Source organism: Mesocricetus auratus, unplaced genomic scaffold, assembly GCF_017639785.1.
Source record: "Mesocricetus auratus isolate SY011 unplaced genomic scaffold, BCM_Maur_2.0 Super-Scaffold_100676, whole genome shotgun sequence".
NCBI lineage: Eukaryota > Metazoa > Chordata > Mammalia > Rodentia > Cricetidae > Mesocricetus > Mesocricetus auratus.
In genome coordinates this window covers 112,034,860-112,054,736 of record NW_024429266.1, presented here as the reverse complement: position 1 = coordinate 112,054,736, position 19,877 = coordinate 112,034,860, and the positions used below count along the sequence as shown (strand labels likewise).

At 45.3% G+C, this 19,877-nt stretch overlaps 1 protein-coding gene across 2 annotated transcripts in view; it reads right to left on the bottom strand.

Annotated features, from left to right (window-relative positions):
* Igf2bp3 (insulin like growth factor 2 mRNA binding protein 3) overlaps positions 1 to 19,877 on the bottom strand; it is a 133,881-nt gene that overhangs the window by 81,056 nt on the left and 32,948 nt on the right. For both annotated transcript variants that reach the window (XM_005087116.4, XM_021223614.2), the window contains exon 3: positions 6,172 to 6,220. In XM_005087116.4, coding sequence (XP_005087173.1) covers positions 6,172 to 6,220 — 49 coding nt within the window. The remainder of the gene's footprint in view (positions 1 to 6,171; positions 6,221 to 19,877) is intronic.

Below are 19,877 nucleotides of genomic sequence, written 5' to 3'. Positions count from 1 at the left end.
GGCGTCAAACACTGCAGAACTGGACCTACAGCTGGTCGTGAGCCTCTGCATGTGATTGGAACTGAACCTGGGTCCTCTGTAAGAGCAGTAAGGGCTCTTAACCACCCAACAATCTCTCCATCCCCTTAGCATTAACTTCTAAATCCATCACAGACCAAGTACCATCTGACCACGGTGCCAAAACACAATCACCATTTGTACGGAAGCAAGGTAGCTACTGAATTCAAGGATGTCAGAATCTTGGCATCCTCCCAGCCCCTGGCTGAGTCTCTTCAATCGCCTCCCTCGGGTCCCCAACAGTCTTCCAGGTCTCAGCTCACATAAAGCCAAGGCCGACAGCAAGGCTTTTTGTATTGGCTAAGGAAGGCTTTGCTCCTACAACCCTGCTCAATAACAAGGTACCACTGTTCATTCCCCTTCTCCTGCCAGGACCTGGCTCACTGACGATACCATCTTGCTAACAACACACCCAGACTTCCATGGAAGGTAGGCCTCCTGTTCTCAGTCTTCCTTCAGGGTCCATACAGAAAGGAAACACCAGACTCCACCGACCCCTCCAGATTTAAGAGGTCCTTACTGATCTCATGCACATTTCTGAATTCTACGACCCCTCCTCCTAAAGTAACCTAAATTACATACGGATGGCTTGCCACTGCATATGAAAATGGTCATTTCCTGTGGCTTAGACCTAATTTATTTTCTAGGTTCGCAAGCCAGAGAGGGCTGGGGTTTCTACTGTTAACCATGCCTCTGACAGAAAACCATGTTCTTTCCCCTACCTGTAGTCTTTCAATCTGACTAAAATGTGAATGTCTCTCCAGTGTCAGTTCTTCCGACCAGAAAGCGGGCAAGACTGCCTAAGGAGTAACAATTGAGGGAGGCTCTGCTGCCTTCCCCCAGGCAAGCTTCCTAATGGTGATCTGGTAAAATGTAAATAAACTTACAAAAAAAAAAAAAGAATAAACTTACAATCAAGATGGAAGCTGGTGAATTAAAATAGTTCTAAAGTGGCTTTCTCTGAACTGGTTTCCAGGTGCCCAGCTACTGAGACAATGAGCCAAACAGAAATACGAAATAAAACACTCTGTGAGGGCAATTAAAGTTACACCTGGTCCCCTCCATCTTTCTTATTTTAGTGCGCTCATTACTTGATTTCTGTGCCTAACAGCAAGGCTCATCAACTGGCAACTGTCAGTAGCCTGGATATGATAAAGGTCTCCCACCCCCTTACCCCACTGCTCAGCACTTAACCACACCCGACAACTAACTGGGGAAAAATGGACCTTATGCTACAGAAGTGTCTTCAGAAATTCTTCCTAAGATGTTCATCTCAGATTAAGTTGGGGGGGGGGGGACGGACACTGTCAGACATACAGGCTTTGAAGTAATTGTGGGGTTTGGGGGGTTTGTTGTTTTTTGTTTTTGAGACAGGGTTTCTCTTATGTTACAGCTCTGTCTGTCCTGGAACTCACTCTGTAGACCAGGCTGGCCTTGAACTCTCAGAGTTTCACCTGCCTCTGCCTCCTGAGTGCTGGGACTAAAGGCGTGCGCCACCATCGCCTGGCTTGTGTTTTGTATTAGAAGCAACCCTGTGAATTTAACGTACATACTCACTGGCCAGCAAGATAGATCGGCAGGTAAAGGCAACTGCCGCCAAGCCTGGCATGGGGAAAGAGAACAGCCTCCCTCAAGCTGCCCTCCAACATGCAGTCATGAGCAGTGGCATGCACATGAACAAAAAATCCATGATTTAAGTAGACAAACTAATAAATAAAGTACACATTCCCTTAAGTATTTGTCAGACTGTATATTCTACCCCTGGCCTTGGAAAATCTTAGTCACCTCAGCAATGGGCAGCACCAGGCCCATCAGCACAGAGAGCCTTAAGATACAGATGACTAACCGTGGCTCAGATCTGATTGCAACCTACTGTGCAAACCCCACCCTCCACTTCCCCACAGAGGACCCTAACTTGCTCCTTATTCTAAGACCGCTTCATTTTCATGGTCAGAGGTTTATGGACTTCCTTCTGCCTTTTATGAATGCTACTAGGGATTCTTATTCTTCTGACCAAACAGCAGTGGTCAGACAATCAGGAAGTTCTCACAGGTCTTTCCTAAGACACTGGAAATTAATCTCACATGCAACCCTTCCTTAAACCTAACATGTGGTGGAGTCACCTCAAGAAAGAGTAGAGTGAAAGGAAAGGATCCAAGTATGGTGTGTCAGGTCAGTCCCTGTCCAGCCTCCTAAGAAGGGTGCACCCAGTCCTCATGGCACTCCCTGGGCAAATGCTTAGGAGGCGAAGGAAGGAGGAGAGGGTGCTGCTTCCCACGTGCCTCCCACATAAGAAAAGCTCTCCTAGCGCTCCAGCAACAGGTCCTCCAAAAGTTGTTTCCTTGTATCTTTATCCTCCACAGACACAAAGGATGTGGAACATTCTCTCACCCCGGTGTTCATAATGCTTTACATCATCAAAAACGAAATCACTAGCAACCATTAAAGCACCAGTGACACACAGTATCAAAGGATGCCACCCAAAGGACCTGAGAGGAACCCGTTTTTCATCTCTTGGTCCGAATAGGAATGAGGTCACACAAGAGTCACGAGGCATTAAGATGACAAGGGTAAAGCAGGATGGTGGACAATGCTAACAGTTCTGGACAGTGTCTACCAACCAGCACACGGCACCATGACCGCAGTGTTGCCAGCATGCTCCGATTCTGTGTGGAAGTCAGGCGGGGCTCACAAGGTAAGTCTTAGAATTCAGGCTGTTACTTTTTGTTTCCAGTTTAGAACATCAGCAATCTACTTTCTCTTTGGGATTCTGGGAACTCCAACCATCCCTTTTTCCCAAACTGTTTCCTATGAGCTTCTGCCAGAGAGAGGGCTGCCAGGCAGAGGGAGGCTGAGGGGCGGGGCAGAGGGAGGCTGTAGGATGAGCTTCTGGTCCTATCCCCACTCCTGCAGTTGGCTTGAGCCTTTGATGGCTGTGTGCCTCCAGAAACAAGACTGAGGCTCCAGCCACAGAGAACCCAGTCTCAGCTACTCCGGCTTTTACTCCAAGTTCTAGTATCTGAATGTCTGCTCCCCTCAGTCACTACTGCTGTCCCTTTTGTTCTTTAGCCTCTCAAGATCCGCAGATTCCCCACATTCGAATGCCCTGGTGAGGGTCTAGTGGGACCAGCTAGACCTGACAGCCATGGGACCTTCATCAAGGCTGAGAAGTGATGAGTTTGTTCTATCGCACACACAATGTATAGGATGCTCACACAGACCAAGCCCTGTTTCTAGGGCCACAGGAGATGTGATTTTTTCCTTCTGAGGCAGGGTCTCACTATGTAGCTCTGGCTGTCCTGGAACTCACTTATGTAGACCAGGCTGACCTTGAACACCCAGAGCTCTGCCTCCGCAGCTCTGAGAGCACTACCCTCTTCAGGTGTGATTCTTTTTAATGTATGAAGTAAATGAGTAAGGTGGCTGCTATTATCATCTCTGGGTTAGAAATGAGAATATGAGTGTCAGATATTTTTAAAGTGTGCTCAGAGCTGGCAACATGGCTCAGTAGGTAAAGGCACTTGCTGCCAAGCTGGCAACCTGAGTCAAGACCCCTGGGGCCATTTGCTAGAAGGAAAGAACTGGCTCCAACTGCCACATGCATGCCATGGTGTGTGTGTGCACGTGCGGGCGCACGTGTATGTAAAAAACCTGTTCAGAAAATGAAGTCATGGTGCTGGGCTGCAACTGAAGTCTCCCTACAAGCTGTCGTGCTTCCTGCACACTGTTCCACTGGGCTTGTACACTGCTCACAGCTCACTTCAGGTATGTACACAAGTCGTGTTCTAGAAATCTTCCTTTTGTCAGCCCACTGGTTGTCTAACAAAACGACCTGCTTATGCTGTGAATGGCCTCATACCACAAGACTGGTTACCATTTAATCTATACCCCATTATCCATATTTCTTGCAAGATGAATTAAAGCAGAATTTAGTCAAATCTCTTTTTTAGGCAGAAATATTTTGTCTGGGCAATGCATTTCCTTCATCCAATCATGAGTCACACAGTGTCTGGCTGTTCCACTCTCTGTGATCCTAAGATTAATCAGTGGAATCAAAGTCTAACCCTTCCATTATAATGGAATCTGGACTGTAAGTGCACAATTATCACTGTCTACAGTAAGGCTTTGGCACAAGACAGTCAGCAAACCCAGGGGGCACAGACGCAGATACACAAAGTGACCTTTCCCGAAGGGAGGAATAAACTGTGCTACACATGCCTTCAGGGAAAGGAACTGCCCGCTCACCCTACTCTTGACAGTTTTTTAATGACTAATGCTGGTATAGGCCAGAAATTCCACCACTTTGGAGTTTGAGGCAGGAGGACTGTGTAAATTTAAGGCCAGTGAAGGTTACATAGCAAGATCCTGCCCACCCTTACAAAAGAAAAAAAGTGTTAAGCAATGTCAAAAAGTTTAAGAGGGAATCAAAGCTGAAAAGATTCTAAATTCTAGTTCCAAGCTTCCTCCACATTCTCATGTAATTGCTTTTAATTTCATTTGCCCCTTTAAAAAGAGACCACGAGACCAGAAGCGGTGGTACATGCCTGTAATCCCAGGACTCAGAAGGCTAAGGCTGAGGGTCCTAAGTTTAAAGCCAGTATGAACTATCCAGCAATACATCATCAAAAAAGGGAGGAGATGGATGGATGGAGGCAAGGCTGGAGCGAGGGAAGGGAAAGAAAATGAATTATAAAGAAAAAAATTAGGGCAAAAAAGGATTGCTTATTAATTAGATTTTACACAGGACAAGGAGAAAGTACAAGAAAGAAAACCATCACAACAAGCCATACAATCTCAATGAAAACTCTGCCACTAGCTCCAGCAAATATGACAAGACATTAACTGTTCAGTTGCCTGTTTGGGGCTATTGTATGACTATCTCCACACTAGATGTGATTCCTGAGGAGAGTATCTGATTAAACAATATTTAATATGGCCCATCTTAAAACGGGCAATTTGAGGCCCACTCCTCATGGTAATGAATTTCCTAAACAAATATTAATATAAAACAGGGAAATGTGTGCATTTAATCTCTGAAGTTGTTTTTATTATGTAACAAAAACATTTAGAATATATTAAGGAATTAACCATTCTTTCCAAAATTGGATGCAACAGCTGTATAACAAGACAGCACCGTGTGAAATATTCGAAGCACAAATAACTTGATAGTACTCAGGGACCTTAGGGAGTCAGATCTCAGAACAACTTCCCTCAACTCACTGCCAAGGAAATCTTGAAATCATACTTTTGCATTTTAATAAGGGCTCTGATTTAATGACACAGCAAATTCATTTAGAAACCTAATCTGAAACCACAAAACAAGTCGTTCTTGATATTTATGTTCTAACGATACAGACACTGAGCAGTTCCCTTGCAAAGCTTCAAGGCAGCTTTTAAAACCTTTCAGGGAAGCCAGCAAGATGGCTCAATCCATAAAGGTGGTGTTTCGATCAAGTCTGAAGACCTGAGTTCAATCCTTGCGTCCCCAGGGTAGAAGGAGAGAACCAACTCCTGAAACCCTTACCTCCACAAGTATTGTACAGACACACACAGTAAACATAATAAAAGATTTTTTTAAAATTCAGAGTTCATGGTCTGAAAGAGTTAACAATCATTTACTTTGACCTTTTCAACTACTAGTGTCTCAAATTCTCAACATGACATCGTCATGATGTTGCAGAAATTGCTGACACAGGCTAGTCAACTGTGCTACGGAGTTTTTGTTGATATACAGTCACTGCAGAGCCACACCTAAGCAAAAAGAAGCAGAATCACATTTTTAAATAAAATATTAAGTAGCAGGCATTTGTCTTAAAAATTCTGCCAAGAAGGAATGCCATATTTAACTCCGGTGGGCAACAAATCAACAGGACACAGTCTGGATGGAGTTAATGAGAAAGATAACAATTACTCTCAACTTTAGAAAATATTTCAAAGAACGGAGTTTTAAGGCGTTTAATTCTTTAATTCTACAAAGAAAAGTCCACACCAAAGTCATAAAGAGAAGAATTAGGTTCAAGCACACCTTAGAGCTGAAGAAAAAAAAAGCCTTTGGAAAAACAAAACACTAGGCTCTGAAACTAAGATCTTAGCTGAGAATATTGAAGGTCTTACCTCCCATTGTAAGTGGGGCGGGATATTTCGTATCTGAAGTTTCCGAATCCTGCAGAAGAATTAAAATGTTTTAAGGAACAAAACATAAAAAAGCAAAACACACCAGTAGCCAACATGGAAGCTTAAGAAATACTTAAAACACGAATTTTAATTTAACTACACACCAAAATGTAATGAGGATGTAGCCCATGGAAAAAGCAAACTAACCCCAAGGTATGCCCTTAGACACTTGGACTTGGCACTGTTAAATGATTGATGCTTTCTAAATCACTAAGACAGACAAAAGTAAATTTGTTCTAGCCAGGCCTTGGTGGCGCACTCCTATAATCCCAGCACTCGGGAAGCAGAGACAGGCGGATCTCTGTGAGTTAAAGGCCAGTCTGGTCTACAGAGCAAGTTCCAGGACAACCTCCAAGGCTGCAGAGAAACCCTGTTTCTGTCTCGAAAACAAAACAAATCAAAAAAAGTAAATTTGTTCTAATGACTATGTGTAGCATCCAAGCCTCCTTCCCTCAACTTACGCCTCCCAGGACGCAGACAGGGCCTAAGTCCAGATGTTTTTGTTCTGAGGTCACAGCCAAGGGGCTCACAAGAGCTTCCAGGGAGCTTGCGAGTGGAGAAGAAAGGGGAGCACACCGATTTTCACTACTTCCTGACTGTAACATTCAACACACTCGGAGTTGACTTCATGAGTACTGGTAACAAGCCACAGCACCTGTGATTCTCAAATCAATAAAAAGCAGGTAGTCTCACGCCACAAAAGGTACAATGGACCTTTTAAATGTCATTTGGGTTGAGTGCTGTGAAATTTACTATGTTGCCAAAACTTGTACACACACACCAGTATGCACTCGTACACACATGCAAACACATACACTCTCGTGTAGGCCAGCCTAGAATGACCGTGAGTTCCTGAGGCCGCCACCGCCGTTACCTTTGGAGCATGGGGCGCGCAGCTGTGTGCTGCCACATCAACTTCATGCAGTGCTGGGCACTGAACCCAGGGCCTCATTCATGAGCAAAGTACTATCAGCCGAGATCCAGTCCCCAGCCCCCACAATCATATTGGAAAGCACATATTATATCATAAGTTAGCACTTTGCTAACTTTATGGGTTTGGTTTTCTTTTCTTTGCCTGAGGGACTTGCAGCAATCCTCTTACCTGAGCAGGCTTGAATGAGCATACCAGGCAGGCTTTGCTACTGTATTTTGAAATAGTTTCTTTAGCAATCCTACCCATTTAAAGACATCTTAGGACTGGGGAGATAGCTTAGTTGGTAAAGTACTTGTGCCCAAACATGAAGACTTGACCTCTACCTCCAACACCCTTTTAAGAAGCTGGGCACAAGTTGGGTGTTGGTGGCACACAACACCTTTAATCCCAGCACTTGGGAGGCAGAGGCAGGTGGATCTCTGTGAGTTCAAGGCCAGCCTGGTCTACAGAGCGAGTTCCAGGACAGCCTCCAAAACAATACAGAGAAAGCCTGTCTCAAAAAATAAAAAATAAAAAGAAGAAGCTGGGCACAATGGGTGCACACTTTCAATGTCAGCATTCAGGGGGCTGTGAGTTCAAAGCCAGCCTACACAGTGAGCTCTAGACCAGCCAGGGCTACATAGTGAGACCTTGTTTGAAACTAGAAAAAAAAAAAGAGAAAGACACTTAAGTTTGACCTCACATTCATTCACATGAATGATAATGATGACAATACCAGCACTTGGGAGGGTGAGGCAGGAAGATTACTGTGATGGAGGCCAGCCTAGCTTCAATGTAAAACTTGAACCCAAAATAAGAAGTTAGAAGGTTTCAGGCTAAGAAATCCACAGCACGGAGAACATGAGGACTTCACCTCTGAACCATCTGTGTGGCGGAGAAGGGTGGAGAAGGAGACATGACAGACTGTGTGAGTGCTCTCCAGGCACCGTATACCAGTCCGTCTCTAGCTGCTGAAGCAGCGATGCCTGGTACAGGAATGTACATCTGTAATATGCCACAGGGACACTGAAGCAGGAGGATTTTGAGGTTGGGCCAGCCTCGGTAACACAGTGACACGTGCCAGACAACAGTGAGAATAGCGTAGCAACTCAATTTGACAAATCAAGAAAGTATTTCAGGAGCTGGAGAGACCGCTCTGCAGTTAAGATCATGTACTGCTCCTTCCAGAGGACCCGAGTTTCATTCCCAGCAACTACATCAGGTGACTTATAAACCACCTGTAACTAACTATAGACCAGAGCCTCTATGGGCACCTGCATTCATATGCACATACTTACACATAATTAAAAATAATAAAAAAGAAAGTAATTCAACTGTTTAACTCACAAAAATCAGAACCGCAATGAACTTCCCTCTCCCCATCAAATAGCCTATGATTTTGAAGTTTTATAGCCTATGATGTTTGAAGTAGACCGCAGTGAGTTATTTACCTCTTTCCTTTCCCACAGAGCAGCAGAGTAAACGTCATAGCTGCTGCCTAGTCAAAGACACCAAAGGAAACATGAACTCAAATTAGACTCCCTGTTCACAATCTACATGAAGCAGGAGAAGGGAAATGCATTCAACAGTTTTTATGACATAGTAAAACAGCAAATCATCAGGGAGAGCAGACCAAAATAGTGGATATAGTACCAGTTAAGAGAAAAAAAAAATCTGAGCACCATCTAATTAGAACACACAGAGGAAACGATGCTTTGTTCAAGAATGGCATGCAGTCATGTAGTCCCAGCAGCACTCAGGGCGCTAAAACGGGAGGATCAGGGACCCGAGATTACAAAGCCAGATTCAGACTCGAAGAACAAAAATCACCACCAACATCTTCATCACAACTCATGCTCACGTTGATACTAATTTTGGATAAAAGGATTAAAAATACACCCAAGGGCTAGAAGTTGGATCAGTGAGTCAAGTGCCTGCCTCACACGCATGGAATTCAAATCCCTGAACCCACGTAATGCCAGGCACAATAGCTCATATTAGAAATCTGAGAAAGGACCTCTGACAAGACAGGAAACTCCCCATATGCTGTGGTCCAGCTAGCCTGGTTTAGACAGCAGAGAACAGAAGAAATTCTCTGTCTCAAACAAGATGGAAGGCAGGAACCAATGCCCAAAGTTGTCTTCAACCCCACGTGCACACATGCATTTGCACATATCAACAGAGTTGAGCGAGTGTACATGTGCATGCTAACATGCACACGCACACACACACACCCATAAGTTTTCTAATATATGTTTTGCATATGCTATATTTTGCTTCATTCATACTGTAAATATTTACCCTGGATAACTAAGGAGAGAATATGCAGGTGTGAACCTATTTTACTCAAGCATTTGACGGGCTTGCAGGCAGAGTGAAAAACTGTGTCTCCACCCACCCTGGACTCACTGTGGGGAGTGGACATCTCCACAAAAATTTCCCTAAAGTCAGTGTGTAAGTGTGCATATACTAACATTATAAAGCCAAATGTCCAAGAAATTCTTTAGGGTACTATCTTTGAGAAACAGCCATGTTCTCAAGAATTTTAAAAATGCACACAGCTCTCATTTACCAATTAAATGCTCCCCTGGAATAATCATTTTCTAAATAACTGTCCAGTTTCCTAATCAACCAAAGGCTCCAACCACACTCAGGTGGCAGAGAAATACAGTCTCTGCCAAGAGAGCACTTGAGAGAGGCACCCAAACTACACTGCTCATCACATGCCAACTAGTTGTGCCTCTGGCGTCTGTCTCCAGGCCACTTCTAGAATAACATCATATCTAGGTTGATTCTAAAAGTCAAGGAGTCAAGTCAATATTGATGTTTACAGATGGTTTTGGCCAGGTGTGGTGATACCCACTTGTAATCCAAGCACTCTGGAGGGCCCGGAGTTCAAGGCCAGCCTTGCCTACATTCGGAACTGGGAGATGCTTGTATGCATACAACAGCTCAGTTCCAATTTAAGTTAAATAAAGTAGTGTTCTGTTTCCTCTGACATCACATACTGTCTTAGTTAAACCAACACACACACACACACACACACACACACACACACACACACACACACACATCCCATATGTAAGATATGGGGTAACAGGGTTATCCTGGGTGCATGGAACAGTGCTTGACAACAGGTAAGTACTCAACAGGTTTAAACTTATATATTTAGTTAACAGAAGAGAAAGAAAAGTCAATGTGTCTGCAATCCCAGGCAGGAGACAAAGGCAAGAGGTATGGAAAATTTGAGGCCAGCCTGGACCACACACAGGACACTTTCCAAACCAAACTGGACTATATATTTCAAAACACCAACAGAAACTCCAAAATGGGGGGGGGAGCATAAGATTAACAGGAATTGGCATTTATGTTGCCTTTCTTAAATCTTAGAAGGAAAAAAACCATCACACTTAGTACAAGAATGAAAACTAGAAAATCATTCAACTATTAACTATACAAATTGTTAAAAACAAAGTTCAATTTTCAGCACAACCTACTTATAAATTTAAGAGATTCTCACGCGGGGAAGTGGGTTTTTAAAACACCCGCTTATATGGAGCTGGGAAGATGTGACTTGGTGCCCTCTCTTCAGGGCGCAAGGCCCTGGCTCCATCCCTCCAACTGGGGAAAGCATTCATACACTGAAATGCTTGTATGAAAATCCAACTAGTAATGCAGCTTTTCAAAAACAAGTTTAATCACAGGATAAGGAGACTCAGAAATTCTAAACAGCATCTTCAAGATCCTTAGTTAACGGATACAATTTTATGCAAATTTTCAAATTGACACCAAGTTCTTTTCCATGTGGACTCCTAGGCAGTTGGCTGTCAGAAACTCACTGGAGTGGACGATGAACACAAGCTTTGTAACCCCAAACATTCTAGGAGCAGCATATGACCACGGAAGTAGCTGCTGATGCTCCGGTGAACGTGTTGGAATTAGTGGTGGGAAAAACACACAAGGTTTTCCCATGAAGCAGGGTGTCTTGACCCATGGCATAGTGTGCCTGCTGTTGAATAAGGCACATTCTTGTTACCATCCAAGGAGAACCAGTGACAGGAAGTGCAAGTCTGCTTGGGGCTGCAGTGTGGATTGCCAATCTGAGTAGTGTTCTCAACTTGGTTACTGTTTCAAAAGAGTAAGTGTGGTGTGTGGTGTGTGTGTGTGTGTGTGTGAGAGAGAGAGAGAGAGAGAGAGAGAGAGAGAGAGAGAGAGAGAGAGAGAGAGAGAGAGAGAGAGAGAGAGAGAGAGAGAGAGACAGACAGACAGACAGACAGACAGACAGACAGACAGACAGACAGAGGGTACACACACCTTTAATCCCAGCACTCAGGGGTAGATGGATCTCAAGTTAGAGGACAGTCTGGTCTACAAAGCCAGTTCCAGGACAACCAGGGCTAAACAGAGAAACTCTGCCTGGATGGAAGGATGGGTGGATGGGTGGGTGGGGAGGGTATTCCTGGACTAATACTATGTGCCTTGGCAGTTGGGCCCCAAAAGAGCAAGCAGAAAAGCTTTCAATCATTCTGAAGATGATGTCTGCCGATATATTGTCAGAAAGCCCCAAAGCCAAGAAGGAATAAGTCCAGAACCCAAACACCCAAGGTCTAGTGTCTTGTTACTTCACATGTCCTGCAACAAGAACACAAGCAACACACTGCCCTGAAGAAACACAGTAAGAAAGACAAGGAAGAGGCTGCAGAATATGCTCAACTTTTAGTCAAGAGAATGAAGGAAGTTAAAGAGAAACACCAAGAACAGACTGTCAAGGGGTAGCGGCTATATCTGCTGAGAGCCGACTAGCAAATACTCAGACCTTAAATTCCAAACAGACAACAAAAACAAAAACAGCAATTGACTTAAAAGTAGAAAAATTAGTAAGATGAGCCTCCATATTACCATACCCAGCTTCAGCAGTCAAGTTTGATCTGGATCCTGCTCACTCTACACCCTGCCTTCTCCAACAAGGCCCACGAGGGCAGATCACGCTAAGACAAGGGCTGTATCTAACATGACCGCGACTCCAACGTTGCACAAGATGGACTAGCCAAGACTCCCATAGATACCCTCTCGGCGTTTACTCCCAGTTGCTCCCAGCTGGTTTGTTCACGTCAAGGCCTTAATATGTCTTATATTTACTAGCACGGTCCCAGGTCATAAATCCTATCTGGTTCTAGGTTTTGTCTATGGCTTCCCCTCTGCCCAACATCAGTAACTATTTACTAAACTGAATGCAATTTACGAGGATAGCATGAGATGCCCATAAACTCCCCCAAATTACCAAGGAGTAAGACAACTCAAGTGGAATAGTGGGCACTCCTGTAATCCCAGCACTGGGGAGGAAAAGGCAGGAAGGTGGGAGTTCAGAACCAGTCTACACAGCAAGACCCCATCTGCAACCCCCCCAAAAGGGCAACTAAAGTGGCACTCACTCTTGTCCCCACTCTTCCTCCCTGAGCGTATCATCAGCTTTAGACATTATCAGTCTCATGATTTATTTATAAACGCACATGTCTCCAGAAATCGTTCAGGTTCGGCATGGTGGCACAAACCTCTTGTCCCAGCAAGCAGATCTCTGAGTTCAAAGCCAGCCTGGTCAACAAAGTAAATTCTATTCAGAGATAGAGACCCTGCCTCAAAAACAAAAAACAAAAAACAAAACAAAACAAACAAAACCAAAATCAAAACTATCTAAATAAAGGCATTAGTCTATCAAGCATGGTGGCTCATGCTTGCAATCTCAGCTGAGGAAGACGATTCAGTTCAAATTCAAGGTCAGTCTACCCAAACTACAAGGAATTCCAGATCAGTCTGGACTACAGAGTCAGACCCAGTCTCAAACCCTCATGGGGCTGGACTGGAGGTACAGGGGAGGGAAAAACAAACAAACAAGCCAACAAAAGACCTTAGACAGCTGAATGCAGTGAACTCAGGCCTGTAATTCTAACACATAGGAGGCAGACATGGATGGACCCTGTTCAAGGTCATCCTCAGCCACTCAGGCAGTTCAAAGCCAGCCTGGGCCACATGAGACATTCATATACCTGTCCACCCAGTCTCCATCCTGGCCTCTCCCCAGATGACTTTAGACAAAATGCCATTATCAAAGTGAGTCGGTCTGGATGATTCGGTGGGGGAAACTGACAACCTGAATTTGATTCTGCGTCCCATCTGGGAGGAGAGAACAGACTCTCACAAGGAGTCCTCTGACCCTCACATGTGAACTCACACTAGTAGACGCAATAAAGACGTCTTACGTTAACAAAGGCAACATGAAAATCTAGCTAGAGCTCAGGTTTTCCTAAATTAAAAAAATTTAACAAGTGGGTAATCCATTCCTATAAATAAGATCCACACACTGTATCTAGCTCACTTCTAACAAGACTCATGATTTTACATTTCACTTCTCTCTCTTCACTTACTAGTTTTCTGGTGACTGGATTTTGCTAATTTTCTGTCCCATATAAAATGATAGACCCAAAGGTTTGATATGTTTTTCCCTGTTGCTTGTCCAGGATAAAGTGGCGCTCCCCAAGGGTGTTCGGTATTGGTTTGCTGCTGTTTGTTCTAATCTGTCTTGCTCGGCAGCTCAGGCAGACCTGGAACTTCCTCACACACCTTCTCTTTTAGTTTTTTTGAGACAGGGTCTCTCTATGTAGTCTTAGTTGTCCTGGAACTCTCTATATAGACCAGGCTAGCCTTTAGCTGAGATCCTCCTACTTCTCCTGAGTGCTGGGATTAAAGGCATGAACCACCATGCCCAGCCTGACCTCCAAGTCTCCACCCCACCTCAGTCTCCTAACTGCTGGGACCCCAGGGGTGCCTCTCCACATGCCTGGCTCTCTGGCTACCTTGTTATAGTGTGGTTATTGCCTGTATTCATTATTTTATTCAGGTTGAACCGACGACTTTCTCACTCTGTCAAGCCTCCCATTAAGGCTGAGCTAAAATTCTTCCATATCTATAATCCCAGCAATTTGGGAGGCTGAAGTGGGCTATTCGGTAAAAGCTCATCTCATTCAACAAACAAACAAAATGCTGGGAATGGTAGCACACATACCTATAACAACATCAGGAGGAAAAGGCAGGTGGATCGGCACAGGAGGCCAGCCTGGGTTACAAAGTGAGCTCCCAACCAACCTGGGCTACATTATCAAGGCCTTTCCCTCAGAAGACACTTTAACAGTGTGAAGAGCAGCTAGGTACAGAAAAGTCAGGACGAATGTTTAACTCTTTCCTCACCACAGTAGACGATGCATGTCTCTCTGACCTCGGAGGTCACCGAAGCCACTCACATCAAGTTAACCCACCTAGTTCCAGCAATTCACACTTTTTTGTTGACTTTTAACATCAGTGCTTTCTCAGGAGACTCAAAAGCTCAGAGATACTGGGGAAATTGAAACTCTGAGGAATAATCTGCAGAAGTAGGTATGGTGTGACAGGAAATACCTTTCATGGCAGAACTGCCAGGTGTGTGGCCCCTTTTAACCTCAGCACATGGAGGCAGAGGCAGGCGGAGCTCTGTTCAGGTGTATGTAATATCCCTGCCTCCTTGTCCTCTCTACATAATAATCCCACCTCACTGGTCAGATGCAATAACCCTGTACGTAATAAATACAGGCTGAGCTTTCCGAAGTGCTGCAGCTTCCCCATCAGAGATCCAGTCCAGCCAACACCAGCTTTCCTGTCCTGTGCCTGTGTGTCCCTGGAGCTGTGCTGGACAAGGCACCTGGGGACCTGAGTTCGAATCCCCAACACCCACATAAAAGTTGATTTTGGCCACAGCTTTCTGTTACCCCAGCACTGGTGGGGTGGACACAGATGAATCATGGGAGATCACTGGCAAGTCAGATTATCCTGTTACATGCAAAAATAAGGCAAATGACACACAGCAGGACACCCAAAGTACTTCTCTCTCCTCTGCGTGTCCGAGTGCGCACACACACAAGATGGTGCTAAGCAGCACAGGGTTTCTTGTGTATTCCTTGAGAGCCTGCTCAAAGACGAGCTTGTTTGTTTGTGTCTTTTCATTAAGTTACCCAGGCCATCTTTTTTTTTTTTTTTTTTTTGGTTTTACGAGACAGGGCTTCTCTGTTTTGGAGGCTGTCGGTCCAGCCTGGCCTCGAACTCACAGAGATCCGCCTGCCTCTGCCTCTGCCTCCCGAGTGCTGGGATTAAAGGCGTGCGCCACCAACGCCCGGCCCCAGGCCATCTTTTAAGGTGCTGGTTCTGCACACAGACAGATACCAGGCACAGCCGCCTTATGGCTGCCAGGGTGGTGCCTCAACCCGATCCTCTCACAAAGGTGGTCCCCAACACAAGGCTTCGGTGGTCACAGCATTTCCTTGGGGGAGAGCTGAGATATACTCAAAAGACTCAGCTTGAACTTCTAGGCAGAGCCTAGAGGTCCAGACAAAGAGATTCACTAGACAAATCACACCATGTGCCAGGCACGGTGGTACACACAGCCCAGTGCCTGCAATCCCAGCGTTCTGGAGGCTGAGGCAGGCAGCCTGGGCTACATATACACAGTAAGTTCCAGGACAGCCAGGGATAGAGAGACAGACTCTGCCTCAAAACAAAACAACAACGAAATCATTAAGAAAGCACATTATAAAAACAAAGTGTACATTTAACGACAGAAATTTCTCCAGGAGCAAACATGTGACACAAACATTACCAGAGAGGAGAAAAGGAGTTGTAACTAGAATACTAACCCACGAAAGTACTAGCCACTGTCATGGGCAATTTCCAGCTTACTTGTGATCTATAGTAAACGCTCCTAAATGTTTGGAGGGAAATGAGCCACTTCTCCATCCTGCAACAGGACATTAGCATGAGCCAGAGAAAAGCCAGTTGAGAGTTCAATGGTTTGAACCTGCTTTATAACATCAGCAGAAGATATCAGGCATCTTTAAGACAGTATTAAAGAGGGCCAGTGAAATGGAGGGTCGATGCAAAGGAGAGCGCCCCCTTAAGAACGAGGAGAGGAAGTACAGCCCGGGCTGGAACCGCATCGTCCGCTGGATTGACAGGGCAACACAGGCACCTGGAAGAACAGGGTGCTCAGCTGGGGACATAGCTCAGTTGGTAGACAGCTTACTTAGCACGCACAAGGCCCTCAGTTTGATCCCTAGCACCGCACAGAATAATGCAGGCCAGGTGACACATGCCTATGAACCTAGCACTCAAAAGACAGAAGGAACAAAAGTTCAAGGTCACCCCCACTACATACAGTCAAAACGGAGGTCAGCCAGGATTTCACGAGACCAAGTCTTGGGTGGGAGGGAAAGGGAGGAAGGGAGGGAGGGAGGGAGGAAGAAGGGGGAAAGGGAGGGGATAACACACTAAAAGGGGGGAGGACAGAGGGGGAGAGGAGAGGGGAGGCAAGCTGATTGAAGGACTTACAAAAGACCAGTGCCACCCTCAGTTTCTCCTAACCCCCACCCCCACCCTGCCCCAACACCGCACATGTGAGACAAAGGAAAGTTCAGTCAGTAAAGCACTCGCCTTGTAACATGAGGGTCAAAGTTTGGCCCTCAGAACCCACACGTTAAAAAGACAAAAGTTCTACTGGAAATCAAACCCAGAGCCTTAAACACATCAGGCCCACACTCCAGAACTGAGCTATGTTCTTAACTATAATGCCTTTCTTTGAGGGGAATAAATGATTTTTCAAGGTAGGGGTAGAGAAAGTTCTCATATCTTCTTCTGATACATGCAAGGCAGGACAGAGAATGCTGAAGAACAGCAGGATGATCAGAGATAACATACTCTACATCCACACAGCTCCAAGAAAGGACACTGTAAGCACCACACAGGAACCACAAATGTTAGGGGAAGACAGACAGACCGGGACCTGGTATGAGAATCACACAATACGCACACATGCCTGGAAGTAACGTTTTATTCACACAAGTTTTTTGTTGTTGTTGTTTTGTTTTTCAAGACAAGGTTTCTCTGTGTAGCCCTGGCTGTCCTGGCACGCACTCTGTAGACCAGGCTGGCTTCAAACTCACAGAGATCCGCCTGCCTCTGCCTCCTGAGTGCTGGAATTAAAGGTGTGCACCCCACCCCCAGCTATTCATACAATTTCTAAGTTTTTATCTTACCAGTTTGAAATGAGTTTGAGCTCAATGCTCACCTGGAATGCACAAAACCCTGGGTTTCATTCCCAGAACCTCTAAAAAAGGGGGCTGGAGAGGGAGCTTGGTTGGTAGGTATGCTTTGCTGAAGACCTGAGTTCAAATTCCAGCACCCATTTAAAAAGCAAAAGCTCAGTGTAGCTGCAGTAAGTACCTCATAACCCCAGAGATGTAGGCAGCTGGAACCAGGATGACCCTGGGGCTTAGGGACACCAGCTAGGTGGAGGCTCAGTGACAGGGCCTGTCTCAAAGGAATACTGCAGAGTGCGAAACAGCTGCTGGCCCGGGTACACAATAACACACACACACACACACACACACACACACACACACACACACACACACACACACACAAATAAATGACTTTAGAAAGAAATCAATCCAGTCATATGTGGATGGCATATGAATACAACAGAATTCAAACACTTGGGGGCTAAGGATTGCGCTTACAAGGTCCAGGCCAACCACAGCTACACAGCCAGCTCCCAGACAGCCACAGTGAGACCTGTCTCAAAAAACAAAACCAAGCAACCGAAAGCTGGTTAGCTTTGAAGACAGCAGTTGAATGGGGCACCAACTGACCCTGGATACCTTAATAACCAAAGATTCTGTAGCGGTCTATTGACAGAGCTAAGACTGTGCCCCTTAACAAGTCACCGCCGGTATGTCGAGTAACCACAGAAACTCAGGTGAATACCAACGCTACTATCTCAAGCTGGCTGCCTGTGAGTGCTAACACAAGCCTCTTCCCAAGTCCAGCGCAGACACAACACAGTGAATCACACTGCCTCCTCCACGCCAAGCAAACACTCCAAGTTTAACAACTATAAAATGAAAATGTTCTTGCCAGGTGGTGGTGGTGCATGCCCTTAACCTCAACACTTGGTGGACCTCTGAGTTCAAGGCCAGCCTGGTCTACAGAGTGCGTGCCAGGACAGCCAGGGCTACACAGAGAAACTCTGTTTCAAAAACAAAACTAAAACTAAAAAGAGAAAAGAAAGGAAAATGTTCTCAGTGCTTTATTAGATTGTTTACATGTTAAAATGTTCTAGACATACCAGGTTGCATAGAATCTTAATTTCATTTATTTGTTTACTTCCTTCTTAATGTGGTTACTAGAAGACTAAACATTTAGCTCATGTGTTTTCAGGTGAATAGAGATGATATCAGATACTCAAAGATAAAACTGATTACATTTATTTTTACAAAAGGCAAGAAACAACCTTCTCAGGTATGGTGGTGTGAGCCTGCCATGCTAACACTAAGGAGGCAGAGGCAAGACAATCACTGCAGGTTTGAGGCCAGCAACACCGAACTCCTCGGCAGGAGAAATGACTGGGTGCTTGTGCCTAGAGCACTTGCTGCTCTCACCGTGGACCTGCGTTCCGTTCCCAGCACCCATGAGGTGGCTCACAACCATCCATAATTCCAGTTCCAGACCATCTGATGCTACCTTCTGAACTCTGCAGGTACCAGTTATGCACCAAGTGCACATACGTTACACACAGAAAATATGCTCATACATGGCAGGATGGTGGTAGTGGTGGCAGCAGCGGCGGCGGCGCACGCCTTTATTCCAGCACTCGGGAGGCAGAGGCAGGCGGACCTCTGTGAATTTGAGGACAGCCTGGTCTACACAGTGAGTTGCAGGACAGCTAGGGTTACACAATGAAACTCTGTCTTGAAAAGCCAAAACCAACCAACCAACCAATAAAAAAAACCCACAGAAACAACCACGTACACACTAACCAGGCTTGGCGGCACATGGCTGTAACTCCAATACTTGGGAGGTAGAGGCAACAGGATCAGGAGGGTGAGACCCCTCTCTCTCATCCTCTGACCGCTATAGGAAGCATGTGTGAGCACTCCCCCCTCTCTCTTTCTCTCACCCCCCCTTCCTCTGTAATAAAAATCATTAAGAATAAATTTCAATCCCAGCACTCAAAGACACTGAGGCAGGAAGACCACAAGTTCAAGGCCAGCCTACGCTATATAGGATGTTCAAAAACAGCCTGAGTTCTGAGAAACCAACTCAAAAATGGATAAAAAAATAATAAATAGCAAATAATAAACTTAAAAATTTTATCAATACTTGGAATAGAAATTCCTGCAATAAGTTAGCATTTTTACCAAGGGCTCTTAATGGGTAAAGGCTACACCAGGCATTTTACTCTTAGCAAACAGGCAGGTAAACACAAAGGCTCTTACTTCACCATTAAAAAAAATAAACTAGCCAGGTAGTGGTAGTGCATGGCTTTGATCCCAGCACTCGGAAGGCAGAGGCAGGAGGATCTCTGTGAGTTCAAGGCCAGCCTGCTCTACAGAGCAAGTTCCAGGATAGGCTCCAACACTATGCAGAGAAACTCTGTCTTGAAAAACAAACATCTTGGGATTGTTTGTTTTAACCTTTCTGGTACAGTCCAGACCCTACCTGCCTAGGAATGGCATGGTCCACAGTGAACTGGGCCCTCCTGAACCAATTAGCAATTAAGAAAGTTCCCTCGGGGCTGGAGAGATGGCTCAGAGGTTAAGAGCACTGACTGCTCTTCCAGGGGTTCTGAGTTCAATTCCCAGCAACCACATGGTGG